The sequence below is a fragment of the Oncorhynchus keta genome, chromosome 4 (assembly GCF_023373465.1).
Source record: "Oncorhynchus keta strain PuntledgeMale-10-30-2019 chromosome 4, Oket_V2, whole genome shotgun sequence".
NCBI classification, from domain to species: domain Eukaryota; kingdom Metazoa; phylum Chordata; class Actinopteri; order Salmoniformes; family Salmonidae; genus Oncorhynchus; species Oncorhynchus keta.
The window spans coordinates 58,282,802-58,301,339 of NC_068424.1; the positions used below are offsets into that span (position 1 = coordinate 58,282,802).

Consider the following 18,538-nt stretch of genomic DNA (forward strand, 5'->3'; position numbering starts at 1 on the left):
ATTTCAAAAACTGTAAAGAAAACAAGGGAGGACTATTGCTTTTTTGAAATGTTTTATTGATCCTAATTGACATGGACAGAGCTACATATGTACGCAACTGGACTGGAGAGCTAATTCTGAAAGTTGAATGACATTAAGTGCACAGGGTTAAGTGCTACAGTGTATGAAAGGTGATTGTTTTATAAAGGCCTGAAGGTGAATGTGATGCTCAACATGGCAGGGAGGCACTTCAGAACTTCAAGACGGTACGGATACTGTAAAGGACACATTAAAATACAGTGATTAGCATACAGATTTAAAAGCCTTTAATATACTTTGTGTTGGAAGTATATTTTTTTATAAACTAACATCACACTGATGTAATATGATGCAACACCTGATCTAATTACCTCTTTCCAGCATGCATGAGGTCAAAGGCCTCATTGATCTGGTCAAAGGGCAAGGTGTGGGTTACAAACTCATCCACCTTCAGCTTCTTGTTCATGTAGTCAGTCACTAGTTTGGGGACGCTATCCACACTCTTCCAGCCTGGGACAAAGGAACAGGAAAACATAATGGAGGAATCTATGCATTACCTTACTGCATTATCATACTTCCATAAAAAAAAAAAGTCTCATAACTACACATTTATCCAAAACATAGGTGACTTTACAGAGTAAAATACATTTGTCAAAAAAAGGCTAGGTTCATTATGAAAATCATCCACGACATTAACCTCCAAATGCTGTGCCCCTCCACACACGGCCGGTAACCAGCTGGAACGGACGTGTGGAGATCTCCTTCCCTGCGCCGGCCACCCCGATGATGATGCTCTCGCCCCAGCCTTTGTGGCACGCCTCCAGAGCTGCCCTCTGAAACAACCAATTGACCATCATCAGAAGATTGGATTCCCTAAATACTCATCTGCTTAGCAAAGTGACATGTATTTTGCGGTTGTGGTCCAAGCCTGAAATATCCCCTACAGTGACCTCTGGTGGTGAAGAGTATAACACCTTCCATAGTGTTGGAGAGTGTCTTTATTTTGTTAGACAACCATAAGAACTGAGGACAATGTACATAACAATAGACAGACACAATACAACAATGCCATGGTGTAGCCTAATACAAAAATAAATTAGGACAAATTATTGTTAGCTTACATTCCATGGCATATGGAACATTTTGCCCTATAATTACACAGTATATTTGCTTTAATTAACATTGTTCAATAGAACTCTAGTCAACATGGTTAACTCTTTAGGCATATTTATTTGACTAACACTCCCACTTTCTTTGATGCTGTTGAATCTTCTGATTTCTAAAAGTAAATTGTACATTCAAGGATGAATCGGTGTCTTAACAAATTGTTTAAAAAGGTTGGGTGTTTTGGATATTAATATTTTACCTAGCAGAAAATATGGTGTTGTTAATTGAATACCTATGGACATTGAGGTCACCAAAGATGATAAGCTGAGGGTTAATATGTTGCTTGATGGAGTGATGGGAAAGCCAGCCTTGAACATGTAGCAAGGACGGCACAGTTATGTTGTGCTTTTCTATCTTCATCTTAACCTTCCATGTGGGGGGATAGCAGACACCAACTCAGCATATATGACTTGTTTAAATATCCACATAGGTTCGACACAATGTTCCAAAATCAAGCAACATTCCATCCTTGTCCACAATGTCATTTAGAAAATAAATGTGTTTTTCAATAAAAGGTTTCCAACAAAGTGGTTGTCCATCAATTTCAATATTTGTGTTGTACCAAATAAGTTGCTGAAGAATTTTCTCCGGGTTTTCAAGTAGATAGAATTGTAACTATAACCGTAACCATGTTTTTATTGCCTCCTGGAGGAATGGAGATGCACTGCTAAAAAAAAAATACTGTTGTTTTGGTAGAGAAATGTTTAAGAAAAGGTAGGAGGTTGTTGTCAAAATCAGATTGTCGCATTCAATTAATTTAGCTGAAATCCAGTTTGGATTGAAATATAGTTTCTGTATCCAGGATACCCTCAAGGTCACATCCAGGGCTTTTAAATTAGTCCGTTTAAGCCCACCCTTTTGAAATCAGTAATATATTTTATAAAAATATTCTCAGTTTTATTGTTCCATATAAATATAAAATATTTTGTTCATATCGTTAGAAAAAAGTATTAAGATAATTGAATTGAGAGATAGCAAAATTATTTACTAATGTGACATTATTAACTTTATTAAATGGACAGCCTTACCATAACAGCCACGTTGCCGATGCATTCAAAGGAGTAGTCCACCCCCCCGTCGGTCATCTCCACCAGCACCTCCTGGATGGGCTTGCTGTGGTCCTTGGGGTTCACCAACTCGGTGGCCCCAAACTCTTTGCCCTTGTCAAACTTGTCTGGGTTCATGTCCACGCCGATTATCCTGGTCGCCCCGGCAACCTTGCAGCCCATGATGACGGCAAGGCCGATGGCGCCCAGGCCAAAAATGGCACAAGTGGAGCCAGGCTCAACCTGGGAGGTGGGTTGGGAACGCAAGAGTTCCAGAATGGCATTTGGTCAGTAAAACAATGGAATACAATTTTAGTGTCAGATGTGTGTTATTATGCTCATTGCCTATTCATTTGCTTTCCTAAATTTGAAACCAGTGGACATATTAACTAAGTATTTGCATGAGTGGAAAGTTAATTTACAGAGGATAGAAAACAAAGTGATACAACCAAATGACACAAAGCTGTAACTATCGCTTGTGCTTTCCACTTCTAGACTAGGTACTTTGTTTTGCAGCCTGGCATCTCCCACCAACCTTGGCAGTGTTGAGGGCAGCTCCGTAGCCCGTGGAGATGCCGCAGCCCAGCAAGCACACCTTGTCCAGGGGGGCCTTCTCATCCACCTTGGCCACCGATATGTCGGCCACCACTGTGTACTCAGAGAAGGTACTGGTCCCCATGAAGTGGAACAGCTGCTTGCCCTTGCAGGTGAACCGCGAGGTGTTGTCAGGCATCAGACCCTGGCCCTGGGTCATTCTGGAGAGGGGGCGAATGATTATCAGTAACAGCCAGTTGTAATAGCATAATGCACACGGTGCAATTTCGAAATTGGGTAGTACATCTGTTAATCTTGTCATGTTAGTCATTGCATAGCTTAGAGGGCTAATTATAACTTGTACGAAATGCCCAGATCAACTGGCCCATGTCAGCTAACCTTGTTTTATTTAGTTTTTTAGCCCACAGATATTGTAGCAATTGTCACCCAAATATCACATGAATACACATTAGACGTGGAAAAAAAAAAGAACTGCGAGACAATTTGCTTTGCGCCCCCATGACAAAACACATAGAATTGCAGGAAACAAGCTTTACACCTGCAAAATTCTCTCCACCAACAGGGGTGTAAACTGTTTCTGTCATGAACAGGGCTTGTGCCCATAGAAATAGACGTGGTGTGTGCGCACGCGCGCAGGATGGTACCCAATGCTGAAGGGGGGGGCCCCCCCAAGTGAAACATTTTTGTCAACTATTTCAGGGGCTATTTCAGAGCTCTGCCTGACAGAATTTGGCCTTGATTTGGTTTTAAGTTGCAATGTTGGTGTTCGCAACACTGGTTGCTTCTTCGCCCGCACAGCAGCTATTTCAATCCCAAGACTGGAGTAGCATACAGTCCTACTATATCTGAGATTATTCTAACTGTCATTACAGATATGCTCAGTCCTTCACTGCCTACCTGGCAGACTTTGAAAATAGAATGAGCTTGACCTCAACCTTCCAAGCTATAATGGACTCATCCTGCACTATTGACAGGCCAGATTCCCTTCTAGTTACCTGATCTTCCCGCAGAGGTTGGTCTTGGGGTTTTTGCAGAATTTGCACTCACCACACTGTGGCACATACAATGGGATGACGGTGTCACCTAGGAGATAAAAATGACTTTTAGTAAGGAGACAGTTCAGGAGGACGATTTCATTCAAACATAATTTCATTCCAGCCCAGTACCTAAACATCTGATTCGACTGATCAAGTCCTGGTATTAGTTGATTCTGGCATGTTAGTTCTGGCCTAAAATAAAATAACATGTATTGTCACAGACACCAGATACAGAGCCTTCAGAAAGTATTCACAGCCATTGACTTTTTCCACATTTTGTTGTATTACAGCCTGAATTTAAAAGGAAATACATGTAGATTTTGTGTCACTGGCCTACACACACACACAGAATACCCCATCATGTCAAAATGGAAATATGTTTTTAGAAATCTTTACAAGCTAGTAAAAATGAAAAGATTAAATGTATTGAGTCAATAAGTATTCAACCCTTAGTTATGGCCTAAATAAGTTCAGGAATAAAAATGTGCTTAACAAGTCACATAATAAGGTGCATGGACTCACTGTATGTGCAATAATATTGTTTAACTAGATGTTTTAATGACTACCTCATCTCTGTACCCAACACATACAGATAATTGTAAAATCCCTCAGTTGAGCAGTGAATTTCAAACACAGATTCAGCCACAAAGACCAGGTAGGTTTTCCAATGCCTCGCAAAGAAGGGCACTTTTTGGTAGATGGGTAAACATTTTAAAATGAGACATTGAATAACCCTTTGAGCATGGTTTAAGTTATTAACTACACTTCAAATGGTGTATCTATACACCCAGTCACTACAAAGATACAGGCGTCCTTTGCCGGAGAGGAAAGAAACCACTCAGGGATTTCACCAGAAAGCCAACGGTGACTTTAAAACAGTTACAGAGTTTAATGGCTATGATAGTTTTCTCCTAAGGATGGATCAACAACATTGCAGTTACTCCACACTACTAATCTAAATAGAGTGAAAAGGAAGCCTTGTACATAATAAATATATTCCAAAACATGCATCCTGTTTGCAAAAAGGCACTAAAGTAATACTGCAAAAATGTGGCAAAGAAATATTTGTTCTGAATACAAAGCGTTATACTTGGGGCAAGTCCAAGACAACACATCACAGAGTACCACTCTTCATATTTTCAAGCATGGTGGTGGCTGCATCATGTTATGGGTATAATAATAATAATAATATATGCCATTTAGCAGACGCTTTTATCCAAAGCGACTTACAGTCATGTGTGCATACATTCTACGTATGGGTGGTCCCGGGGATCGAACCCACTACCCTGGCGTTACAAGCGCCATGCTCTACCAACTGAGCTACAGAAGGTATGCTCGTCATCGGCGAAGTACTAGGGAGTTGTTTTAGCATAAAGCCAGGTTTTCCTCTAAGATTTTGCCTGTGCTTAGCTCTATTCCGTTTATCTTTATGCTAAAACAACTCTTTCCAACAGACACTAGGAGACAAATTCACCTTTCAGCAGGACAAGATCTTTAAACACACTGACAAATATAAAATGGAGTTTGTTACCAAGACAACATTGAATGTTCCTGAGTGGACAAGTTACAGTTTTGACTTAAATCAGCTTAAAAATCTATAGTAAGACTCGAAAATGGCTGTCTAGCAATGATCAACAACCAACTTGACAGAGCTTAAAATATTTATTTTTAGAATATACAAATATTGTACAATCCAGGTGTGCAAAGCTTTTAGAGATTTACCCAGAAAGACTCACATCTGTATTTGCTGCAAACGGTGAATCTAACATGTAGACTTAGGGGTGTGAACACTTATGTAAATGAGGTGGGTCCGTTAAATACATTTTTAATTCAGGCTGTAACACAACAAAATGTGGAATGAGTCAAGGGGTATGAACACACTATAGATGCAGTGAAATGTGTTGTTGACAGGGTCAGCCATAGTAGTACGGTGCCCCTGGTGCAAATTAGGGTTAAGTGTCTTTCTCAAGTACACAGACAGATTTTTCACCTTGTCGGCTCGGGAATTTGAACCAGCGACCTTTCGGTTAGTGGTCCAATGCTCTAACCGCTGTTTTAGGGATAATACATTCGTTGATATTCGCAGTCCCTCACCTGGTTTGAACTTGGTGACTCCCTCTCCTACGCTTTCGACTGTCCCGGCACCCTCATGACCCAGGATGACAGGGAAAAGTCCCTCAGGGTCGCTGCCACTCAAGGTGAAGGCATCTGTGTGACAAACACCTGTCGCAAAGACCTGAAAGACAACATTGCCATTAGTTAATTCATCCATCACACCCAGTAGGCTATGAAACACGTGTGCCAACTGGCCTAAAACATCCCTAACTGTTGAACCACATCTCAACCCACCAGGACTATTCCCTACAGTACAATACCAACAACTGCACCTGCTATGTTGATCATAGAAACTATCACATGGTTGTCTAAATGGTGCAAGACAGGCAGCTAGCTATTAGAGGAGTGGTAAAATGCTTATAGAGTATACCATAAATGACACTCTCTAGTCTAAACACTGGGCCAGATAAGCCCTGTTGAACATATTTCAAAGATGACTTCCTCACAGCTGGCCAACTGAATCTATTTGGGCGGGGAGACAGGGAAACACAAGAAGCTCCCCACGGTATTCAAGCTGCTGAACAGTTCATCCCTGTCGAAGAGCGGCCTGCATCAAACAGTATGTTATGTTTTACAGAGCGAGTGCTCACTGACATGGTTCTAGTAATATATATTGTATCACACACACAAACCAAAGATCCAGCAGTCTACTGCAGGATGAGGTTGTTGGTTATGTTGTTGCTGGACATGTAATGCAAGTACAATACAGGAGGTGCATTAGTCTTAGACATTTTTGGCAAAGGGAAGGGTTACCTTGATGCGCACTTCATTGGCCTTCGGTGGGGCCACCTCCACCTCCTCAATGGACAGAGGTTTCCCAGCCTCCCAAGCTACTGCTGCCTTGCACTTGATCACCTGGAAGAGAGAAGCTCAATGTGTCAACAGTCAACTTCATACACAGAAAATATGAATTTGGAAGATTGATTGGGGTTTATGGTGAGTGCAGTTGAAGAGAGGGCGGTCAGTGATAGAAGATGGAATGTGCAGTGACTGGGCCTCTTAGCAGTTGGACGGACTTTAATCTGTAGTCTAGAGCCAGGTCTACTAAAGCCAGTATACAATCTCTAGTTTAATCTGGAGGGGACTGGTTCAAACATGAGACAACTTGAAACAGCAATGAACCGTTTGTGATTCTAGCTAATGTTACCGTCCTGAGAGGCAAAAAGCAATGTGGTCTCTACTATACTCTATTTTAGTTATGGTCACAAAAATACCCATAATAAATTGTAGCATACTGAACAACAATATAAATGCAACAAGGAACAATTTCATTGGTTTTACTGAGTTACAGTTCATATAAGGAAATCAGTCAATTGAAATAAAATAATTAGGCCATAACCTATTAAAATATACTTTATATTTAAGATTTCTCAAAGTAGCCACCCTTTGCCTTGATGACAGCTTTGCACACTCTTGGCATTCTCTCAACCAGCTACATGAGGTAGTCACCTGGAATGCATTTCAATTAACAGGTGTGCCATGTTAAAAGTTCATGTGGAATTTCTTACCATGTATACATATAAAAGTGGGTGAAACAGTATGTAAACATTATTAAAAAGTGACCCGTGTTTGTCTATGTACCAGAGGAGGCTGGTGGGAGGAGCTATAAGAAGACCGGCACATTGTAATGGCTGGAATGGAATCAATTTCCATGTGTGTGATGTGTTTTAATTAGTACCATTCTGTTGATTTAATTCCAGCCATTACAATTAGCCCTTCCTCCTACAGCTCCTCCCACCTGCCCCCTCTGCTATGTACATAGGACAGCAGGCTAAGGTGTTGGGTGGTAGCCGGCTAGTAACAGTGATTAAGGGCAGGGCAGGGCAGAGTACTGGGCAGCTCGTGGTGAATATTTAACAGTCTGATGGCCAGGAGAAAGAAGCCGTTTTTTCAGTCTCTCAGCCCCAGCACTGTCTCGGCCTTCGAGATGATAGCAGGGTGAACAGGCCGTGGCTAGGGTGGCTGACGAAACGAGCTTATTGGCCTTCCTGTGACATCAGGTGCTGTAGATATCCTGGAGGGAAGGCAGTGTGCGTAGCTGACAGTGTGGTTGCCATACCAGGCGGTGATACAGCCCGACAAATTGCTCTCAATGGTGCATTTGTAGAAGATTGTGAGGGTCTTGGGGGCCAAGCCAAATGTCTTCAGCCTTCTGAGGTCGGAGAGGCGCTGTTGTGCCTTCTCCACACTATATGTGTGAAGGGACCATTTCAGGGTTGTCAGTGATGTGCACACCGATGAACTTGACGCTTTTGACCCTTTTTATTTTTTTAGGTAGAGGGCTCTCCACCTACTGTCTCGTCGTTGTTGGGCATACCATTGTTTTGTCTTCAGAAAACTTGATGACCGAGTTGGAGATGTGAATCGTCATATTGAACTTCTACTGTAAATCCATATTATGGTTCAATTCCGGGCTATCTTCGGGTGCTGAAATCAAGTTTTTCTTAACTTAATTGTATGTGACATCGGAGCTCCAGTCCGCCCACAACTCCATCGTAAATAGTGGAGTTAGGTCGGCTATTGCCTACCTAGATTCATTCTAAACCCATGACCCCTCGAATTGCATAACGGTAGTTTAACTTGATTCACATCCGCTTAAAATGAAAGACTAACGTTACAATGTTTATTGGAATCTCTCGCTGACTATACGTGGAACTTCTACGGCCAGGTCAATGTCCATTCAAAATCTGTCTTTGCGAGCAAAATACACGCTTTAATGTCGTTTCAACGGCAAAAATGTTAACATTGCACATTTCAAAAGCGCAAAATGTAAACGTATACAATGTTGATTTTTCATGTACTTTGAGCTTACCTTCCCAGCTGCCTCCATGTTCTTTCTTCCGCACGAGAGAAAGGGGTGGTTGCAGTGGCAGTTCAAGAACTACCGTCTCGACCAATCAGGATAGGTGTTGGCGTCCATGACGACGTGTTCCATGATTTGTGGAAACCCATGAAATCCTCAGCCAACCGCATATGCAGTGAATGCACACGGTCCTGACATTTATTGGAGGATATTATCCAATCATAGCAAACCTTATTATACAGTAGATCACACTGTCAATTGGTGAAGGGGTGTTATTGAACCAGCAACCCTGTGGGTTTATGGGGGGGGAACGATGACTACCCACCAAGCTGTGCCAAAAAAAGCCTTGGCCTCTCGACAGATAGTACTCACATAAAGGGCATCATGCACACAAACTGAACATGGATATCGACCCCTGAAGTGAGGCATTGACATTTGACACTGCAATGTAATTTCCTCACTGTGGAGTACATCTCATCTATTGACCACACAGCTATTATTACAGCAAGGAGAAGTATCTCACAAGATTAGTCACAGTAGCCATTCAGAAGACACATTACAGGTTTGCTAGAGCATGCGCAGACCAGCTGGCTGGTGTGTTTACAGACATATTCAATCAATCCCTATCCCAGTCTGCTGTTCCCACATGCTTCAAGAGGGCCACCATTGTTCCTGTTCCCAAGAAAGCTAAGGTAAATGAGCTAAACGACTACCGCCCCGTAGCACTCACTTCCGTCATCATGAAGTGCTTTGAGAGACTAGTCAAGGACCATATCACCTCCACCCTACCTGACACCCTAGACCCACTACAATTTGCTTACCGCCAAAATAGGTCCACAGACGATGCAATCTCAACCACACTGCCCCAACCCATCTGGACAAGAGGAATACCTATGTGAAAATGCTGTTCATTGACTACAGCTCAGCATTTAACACCATAGTACCCGCCAAACTCGTCATCAAGCTCGAGACCCTGGGTCTCGACCCCGCCCTGTGCAACTGGGTACTGGACTTCCTGACGGGCCACCCCCAGGTGGTGAGGGTAGGTAACAACATCTCCACCCCGCTGATCCTCAACACTGGGGCCCCACAAGGGTGCGTTCTGAGCCCTCTCCTGTACTCCCTGTTCACCCACGACTGCGTGGCCACGCACACCTCCAACTCAATCATCAAGTTTGCGGACGACACAACAGTGGTAAGCTTGATTACCAACAACGACGAGACGGCCTACAGGGAGGAGGTGAGGGCCCTCGGAGTGTGGTGTCAGGAAAATAACCTCACACTCAACGTTAACAAAACTAAGGAGATGATTGTGGACTTCAGGAAACAGCAGAGGGAACACCCCCCTATCCACATCGATGGAACATTAGTGGAGAGGGTAGTACGCTTTAAGTTTCTCGGCATCCACCCACAGGAGGCTGAAGAAATCCGGCTTGTCACCAAAAGCACTCACAAACATCTACAGATGCACAATCGAGAGCATCCTATCGGGCTGTATCACCGCCTGGTACGGCAACTGCTCCTCCCACAACCGTAAGGCTCTCCAGAGGGTAGTGAGGTCTGCACAATGCATCACCGGGGGCAAACTACCTGCCCTCCAGGACACCTACACCACCCAATGTCACAGGAAGGCCATAAAGATCATCAAGGACAACAACCACCCGAGCCACTGCCTGTTCACCCTGCTATCGTCCAGAAGGCGAGGTCAGTACAGGTGCATCAAAGCTGGGACCGAGAGACTGAAAAACAGCTTCTATCTCAAGGCCATCAGACTGTTAAACAGCCACCACTAACATTGAATGGCTGCTGCCAACACACTGACTCAACTCCAGCCACTTTAATAATGGGAATTGATGGGATTGATGTAAAATATATCACTAGCCACTTTAAACAATGCTACTTAATATGTTTACATACCCTACATTATTTATCTCATATGTATACGTATATACTGTACTCTATATCTACTGCATCTTTATGTAATACATGTATCACTAGCCACTTTAAACTATGCCACTTTGTTTACATACTCATCTCATATGTATATACTGTACTCGATACCATCTACTGCATCTTGCCTATGCCGCTCTGTACCATCACTCATTCATATATCTTTATGTACATATTCTTTATCCCTTTACACTTGTGTATAAGGTAGTATTTTTGGAATTGTTAGCTAGATTACTCTTTGGTTATTACTGCATTGTCGGAACTAGAAGCACAAGCATTTCGCTACACTCGCATTAACATCTGTTAACCATGTGTATGTGACAAATAAAATTTGATTTGAGCTTGATATGGGACACCAATAAGAATGACAAATGTATGGTGAAGACATAAATTATCACATTTACCCACACAAACAGCTAACTAATTTCAAAGATTAATAATTTGCCTTTGCAGACAACTGCTGGACTATTTGCTTTCGGCAGTGGTACTAGCAACCTTTCGGTACATGATCAGTTGACAAAAGGTGTTGAAACAAACAAAATCACCTTGAATTTGAAAGAGGTATTGTTCCAATTCCGGAACACTTGTTTATATTTGCATGAGCAAAAAATAAGACATTAAGTTAAATGTCCAAATAAAAACAGGAGAAACTTATACACAGCACTATTTAATCAAAGGCTTTTCTTTACACAAGGTGCCAGTACTCTAACCACATTAGATTTCTGGGGTAAATACAATATTTTCCACTGATTGTAATGAATACTAATGTCCACCATATCTTCCACTTACCAAACCAAGCCTTATATGTCTTATACAATTCCAGGTATTATCCATTTCTGTCTCTTATCAACATTGCACTCCAACATGAAAGCTCTCAATCATATTCAACAGTATAACACCATGACACATCCTAAATGTACCCCCAAACCATCCAGTGTGAACAATGTTGAAGAGTTGCAAAAACTGGGACATTAATGATACTATTCCCTGTGACAGCAGAGTGCTTTCAAGGTTCATTAAATAAAAAGCCATTAATTCACACATCATAGATTGGTATACAAAAACAAATTGACAATTGAGCAGTATAAAAAGATGAAATGTTCATTCTCGATGTCAAGTCCAACAGAGCCAAGCTCCAGCATCGCATTGCACTGATTTGCTTCCTGTAGGGATTGACACTTGGTGAGGATCCCACGGGGCATACAGTGTTTGTCATCATCTGCCACCTGGATGACAGAAAAAGGCATCAATGCCACAGGAACACACATCATGAAATCTAAAAACAGCAAATTGTCTATGCACAGTCACTTGGATTCCTTTTCCAGGATTTAGACTCACCTCTGAATCCTCGTCCGCCTCCGCCACCTCTTCCTCTGAATCCTCCTCCTCCCCGCCCACCACCGAAGCCTCCTCTTCCAAATCCGCCACGGTCACCACCACCCCTGCCACCACGGAATCCACCTGGGAGGACAAATGTATTTTGTTTGAATATCAATTGACTAACATTACTCCACTTTTAATCACAAGAGAAAAAACACCCATGGGGCTGAGCGGTTGGCATTTCACTCTTACCTCCGCGGGGACCTCCTCGTCCACCTCTACCTCCTCTGCCTCCCCTTGGGGGACCCTTCTCACCCGGGGGTCTGGGAAGAAACCTCTGTAGTGGTAGGAGTTTCATTGGGTCTACGTAGAACTGTGGACCAGAATATGCTGTTACACAATACAGGTCAAGACATTTCTATGCAATAACTAAAGCAGATTTATGGTCAATCCAGTGCCCATGGCGTAAAGGTTCCGCAGGGGAATTATGATACAACTGTGGCAAAAACAGAAGTACACATTGGCTGTGCAGAGGGGCTGCACTGAGCTCCTGATAAAAAAAAATAAACAAAGATTTGTGAATCCGTGTTTGATTCACAGATGATGATTGGTTGACAGGAGAGTTGAGGGAGGTATTTCTGTAATTTCTGTTCCAAAAAGCATGAGAAGCATGAATGCACTGCCCGTCACAAAGCTCCTCATTCTCAGATAACCCCACGGATGCCAGATTGGGTATCATAGACAAGACAAAAAGTACTTAAGCAACTACTGGTCAAGCTCTGCTACATGTAACAAACTGATATTGCTTACCTTCTGTAATTTTTTGAATGAGGAAGCCTTCATATTATCAGAGAGTTTGACAGAGAAATACTGTAGCTTTAGGTTAAGGGGCCAACCAGTGTCACAAATTACATGAAATTCAGTGTTAAACAGTAGGAAAATGACCATAGCATGCAACTTTTTACATTGAGATTAGTATTTTGTATCACTGAAGAATGTAATGATATAAACCAACCACAAATACGATACAGGTTAGACAACAAAACATTGAAAGGATACAAAGTCACGTAGCTGACCGAAGATTTCATCCACCTTCCCGATCTGCTCCTTGTTTTCCAAGTACACAGGCGCGTTGAAGTAGGGAACTTTGTTCTCCTCCGTTACACACTTGCACACAATTTCATCCTCACAGGGGTGCATAAACTCCCCTAGTGCTGGAGGAAAGAGCAAGGACATATGGTCAGTACAGAAAAAAAACACGGATCATCACCTGCAAGTAAACCCACGACAACGGAGGTTGCAACACCTGGCAGACAACATGGACATTAATAGACAACTGGAGTAAATTCAGGATGCCAAGCATCAACAATGCGCCCTGCATCACGAGAAAGTGTTTAATCAATATGGGTGCATCATCACATTGCCAAATCAGTCATCTTACCAACAACATATTCTGGAGGGCCATAGTCCTGGAAGCCTCCTCGTCCACCTCGGAAACCACCGCCGCCGCCACCTCGACCCCCATATCCTCCACCACCACCACCACCGTATCCTCCTCTTCCCCCTCCACCACGGTTGAATCCGCCACCACGGCCACCTCTTCCACCACCTCCTCGGAAAGACATGTTCTTGTGAGTCTGTGATAGATCGGAGATGATATTAGCTAAGTGGCATAGCAACAATTCCTTGCATTTAATTTTCAAAGACAAGATATGTTTTTCAAACAAATGCCTGGCTATCTCAATGCCATAATAAAACTAGCTAGCTATGCCAGTGTTTCTAAAATGGGGTCCCATTAAGGTACTGCAGGGGGTCTTGCGGCCAGATGTCAAAATATTTTGTTTAAAAGAAAATCTACCTTTTTAAATGAATTAATAAAAAAACATTTCTCAGTTTTTAAATGAATATTACTGACAGATAACATTTTGTCCAAGGGATTCATTTTCACCTTGCTGGCTCCGTAATTCTAACCAGCGACCTAACAATACAATGTGTTTTTCCATGAAAAGTGTGCTTTTTGCATCCCTTTGATAAGCAGAAATTGTGCACCAATATTGAACTTGAAAAGCCTGTTACATTAAATTAAGTACCCTTTAATACAGACCACATGGAAAACGTTTTTAAAAATTGGGGAATAACGCCTTGCTAAAGTGCCAAAACTCAGCATTTTGACTAGCGGACAAAACACCACCTCCATCGTGAAGGAAGTTTATGATGAATTTCCCCAACAGAGTGGAGCAGAGACCAGGCTTTGTGGAATCTAGCTCCTACTACATTGATTCTCCCAAGGTCAATACTTAAATCCGTACCTTTTCAATAAAACGTTAATGAAATACAACCCCCAACTTTTTGCTAACTTCTGTTCCTCGAAGATGGCAAATCAGTGTGAATGTGCATGTGTCTATTGAATCTCCAATGTTTGAAAATTAAACTTAGGCTATGAAATGATTGTAATATGTAAAAACACTATGATTTCGATCTCTCTCGTTGTTAAATTTAGTGTTTGGCGCATAACTTGATAAAAAAAGCCGTTCTTCATAGAATTATATTTTCACATTTCATTATTTGTCCTGAAGAGGGCACTCTTTGCATGGCTATAAGCCTATGTGGCTTTTGCCCTCTACTGCAAGACTGGACACTATACCAGCAATGCAACTATATACACAGTCAGAGAGGTGAGTGCTGAATAGATAGAAGCTTGCAAGGTCATGTTGGGTGAAGTGATAAAAAATGGATGCTACGCCCAAAAGTAAAGCAAGTGCTGTGCTAAGAACATGCACCATTACAGCGGTGAAGCCCGCAAAATCTGGTGCGTTACATTATCTTTTTGCAAAGGGTATTCCTCAAGCTCAGTCATTAAAATGTTTTGGGAGACAAAAAAACACAGCAGGTTACAAAGCATCACTTCGTAGCTATATTTTGACGCTTGTGATGTCATTGGTCAGGGACTGGTCCAAATTCACATTTGCCACCATCTAGCCTGCTAACTAGCTGTGAGAGTACAGTGCCTTGCGAAAGTATTCGGCCCCCTTGAACTTTGCGACCTTTTGCCACATTTCAGGCTTCAAACATAAAGATATAAAACTGTATTTTTTTGTGAAGAATCAACAACAAGTGGGACACAATCATGAAGTGGAACGACATTTATTGGATATTTCAAAGTTTGTTAACAAATCAAAAACAGAAAAATTGGGCGTGCAAAATTATCCAGCCCCTTTACTTTCAGTGCAGCAAACTCTCTCCAGAAGTTCAGTGAGGATCTCTGAATGATCCAATGTTGACCTAAATGACTAATGATGATAAATACAATCCACCTGTGTGTAATCAAGTCTCCGTATAAATGCACCTGCACTGTGATAGTCTCAGAGGTCCGTTTAAAAGCGCAGAGAGCATCATGAAGAACAAGGAACACACCAGACAGGTCCGAGATACTGTTGTGAAGAAGTTTAAAGGCGGATTTGGATACAAAAAGATTTCCCAAGCTTTAAACATCCTAAGGAGCACTGTGCAAGCGATAATATTGAAATGGAAGGAGTATCAGACCACTGCAAATCTACCAAGACCTGGCCGTCCCTCTAAACTTTCAGCTCATACAAGGAGAAGACTGATCAGAGATGCAGCCAAGAGGCCCATGATCACTCTGGATGAACTGCAGAGATCTACAGCTGAGGTGGGAGACTCTGTCCATAGGACAACAATCAGTCATATATTGCACAAATCTGGCCTTTATGGAAGAGTGGCAAGAAGATAGCCATTTCTTAAAGATATCCATAAAAAGTGTAGTTTTACGTCTGCCACAAGCCACCTGGGAGACACACCAAACATGTGGAAGAAGGTGCTCTGGTCAGATGAAACCAAAAATTGAACTTTTTGGCAACAATGCAAAACGTTATGTTTGGCGTAAAAGCAACACAGCTCATCACCCTCAAAACACCACCCCCACTGTCAAACATGGTGGTGGCAGCATCATGGTTTGGGCCTGCTTTTCTTCAGCAGGGGCAGGGAAGATGGTTAAAATTGATGGGAAGATGGATGGAGCCAAATACAGGACCATTCTGGAAGAAAACCTGATGGAGTCTGCAAAAGACCTGAGACTGGGACCGAGATTTGTCTTCCAACAAGACAGAAAACCTGATGGAGTCTGCAAAAGACCTGAGACTGGGACCGAGATTTGTCTTCCAACAAGACAATGATCCAAAACATAAAGCAAAATCTACAATGGAATGGTTCAAAAATAAACATATCCAGGTGTTAGAATGGCCAAGTCAAAGTCCAGACCTGAATCCAATCGAATCTGTGGAAAGAACTGAAAACGGCTGTTCACAAATGCTCTCCATCCAACCTCACTGAGCTCGAGCTGTTTTGCAGGGAGGAATGGGAAAAAAATTCAGTCTCTCGATGTGCAAAACTGATAGACATACCCCAAGCGACTTACAGCTGTAATCGCAGCAAAAGGTGGCGCTACAAAGTATTAACTTAAGGGGGCTGAATAATTTTGCACGCCCAATTTCTCAGTTTTCGATTTGTTAAAAAAGTCTGAAATATCCAATAAATGTTGTTCTACTTCATGATTGTGTCCCACTTGTTGTTGATTCTTCACAAAAAAATACAGTTATATCTTTATGTTTGAAGCCTGAAATGTGGCAAAAGGTCGCAAAGTTCAAGGGGGCCGAATACTTTCGCAAGGTACTGTACTTGATGCCGTTCACTTAGGGTTAGTGCTAAATACCAATACATTGAAAATGTGTCCCGTGTCATTGTTTTCAAGGTGGCTGGTATGAGGCAGTTCAGTCTTCAGAGCCGTGAAAATGTTTTTGCTGGAATCAGTGCAGTATCTCCTCCTTTCACTAGAGTAACATTTTCTATTTTAAAAGACTGTCATACCAGTGACCCCAAATTGTATGTGGTGCTTACATAGTTAATTCCTCAAATTTATTAAATCAGGTTTATGAGGGGTTTATTTATTTTTTATTCCAGATATTTTATTATTATATTAGCAGATTTATTGGTTAATATTTTCACTCAGATCCAAAAGTCCCATGTCAGTCGTGCTCTAGTTTTCATATGGTGAAACTATTCCTTTAATAAAAACTATAACATTTTAGATCAAACTCAAATCAGAGTAAAAGCAGGTGAGCTGATTCTATGTTTGGCCATTTGCTTGTGAAAAACTGAGCAGGCAGAGCATAACAAATCAACCCTGAACCCCCATAGTGTAGAAACGTGTAGTATTATGGCAGGATATTAGCTTTAACGCTGCAACAACAAAGTTCGCTGACAAGGGACAAAAAATGCCGGAAATTAATTTGAAAACTCTGAACTCTCCGATGCAATGAGTTCCTTCCAAGGCCCGAGACTTGGTTCATCCAGCCATGCACTGCTGACGTTATAGTAACACTACAGTACTTGTATGCTATGTTTTCCTCTCTCAAGTTGTGTTCTGATTATGAGGGGGTCCCTGATGAATTTATAACAAATGGGGTCCCCAGCCCCAAAAAGTTTTGAGAACTCCTGCGCTAACTACGTAACTTAGCTCGGTAAGTTAGCCAATTAATTGACCTAATCGATGCCTTATATCACGTTTCCGATTGATACCAGTACAGTGACTTGTAATGGCTGTAACATTTTCATTGATATTAACAAATCAAGCTACTGCTGTTACACTGCAACTTTCCAGAAGGGATCAATATAACAAGCTAGCTAACAGTTAACTCGACTTAACTAGGGTTAGCCAACATGGATTTCTTATTTACAACAAATGCTTTGCTGTGGTAGCCTCTTGCAACTGATGAAATTGAAAACAAAATATATGTGAAAAACATAGTTACCTTCGTAGAACAAATAAGATCAGCTGCCGGAGCGAATTGTGCCAAAAACTATTTCCACGCGATGCAAACGCATGTGGCTTTTTTGTGGTGCTGTAAATCAAAACCTGAACTGAAGCACTAGTTACCACAGCCACAACGTTGCAATTGCCTATATCGTAAAAATTAATGTAAACAAAAATGATTTTTTTGGTCTTAATTTAAGATTAATATTAGGCATAAGGTTTTCAGTGTGGTTAGGTTTAAAATCTGATTTTAATCCAATTAAATGTAGGAATGGGCGGGGGTTTTGACTTTGTGGCTGAGGTAACTAGCGACCACACTGAAAAACAAGAAAACTTAAAACTGTCGTAAAACTTAGACTGTCGCGAAAGAAATGTGCTTAATTCACGCTGAGGAAATGCTCACAACACACGCACGAATTGATACCAAAACTAATAGCTCACAACACTGGGATTGCTACCAAGTTAACAATACTTTTGATACATACATCTATACTTTACATAGAGTAGGCTAATTTAAAAAAGACTGTTTCACAATAATGCTTAAAAAAAAGACGTATTGGTGGTCCAGAGCGTTACATGCATCTTGACCCTCAAGCCACGTGTAACAACCTGTACCAGAGCTATCGTGTGTAATGTGTACATGTTTGACATATTTATATTCATCCGCCTACTTATTGATGTGCATTTACTCTCTCAC

General features: G+C 41.7%; 2 protein-coding genes across 2 annotated transcripts; both read right to left on the reverse strand.

The window, feature by feature from the left end:
- Positions 1–35: 35 nt before the first annotated feature.
- LOC118379376 (alcohol dehydrogenase class-3) lies at positions 36–8,909 on the reverse strand. Its single transcript, XM_035766411.2, has 9 exons — positions 8,751–8,909; positions 6,692–6,793; positions 5,918–6,059; positions 3,782–3,869; positions 2,767–2,986; positions 2,214–2,474; positions 716–851; positions 390–528; positions 36–254 (listed from the first exon to the last, which is right to left on the reverse strand). Exons 1-9 carry the CDS (start codon positions 8,766–8,768, stop codon positions 230–232), a joined length of 1,131 nt encoding a protein of 376 aa, XP_035622304.1. The 5' UTR covers positions 8,769–8,909; the 3' UTR covers positions 36–229.
- Positions 8,910–11,242: 2,333 nt separating this feature from the next.
- Positions 11,243–18,005, reverse strand: LOC118379422 (H/ACA ribonucleoprotein complex subunit 1-like). Its single transcript, XM_035766448.2, has 7 exons — positions 17,840–18,005; positions 13,453–13,648; positions 13,071–13,225; positions 12,822–12,881; positions 12,264–12,384; positions 12,030–12,152; positions 11,243–11,917 (listed from the first exon to the last, which is right to left on the reverse strand). The coding sequence occupies exons 2-7, from the start codon at positions 13,634–13,636 to the stop codon at positions 11,907–11,909; spliced, it is 654 nt and encodes a 217-aa protein (XP_035622341.1). The 5' UTR covers positions 13,637–13,648; positions 17,840–18,005; the 3' UTR covers positions 11,243–11,906.
- Between the last annotated feature and the right edge of the window lie 533 nt (positions 18,006–18,538).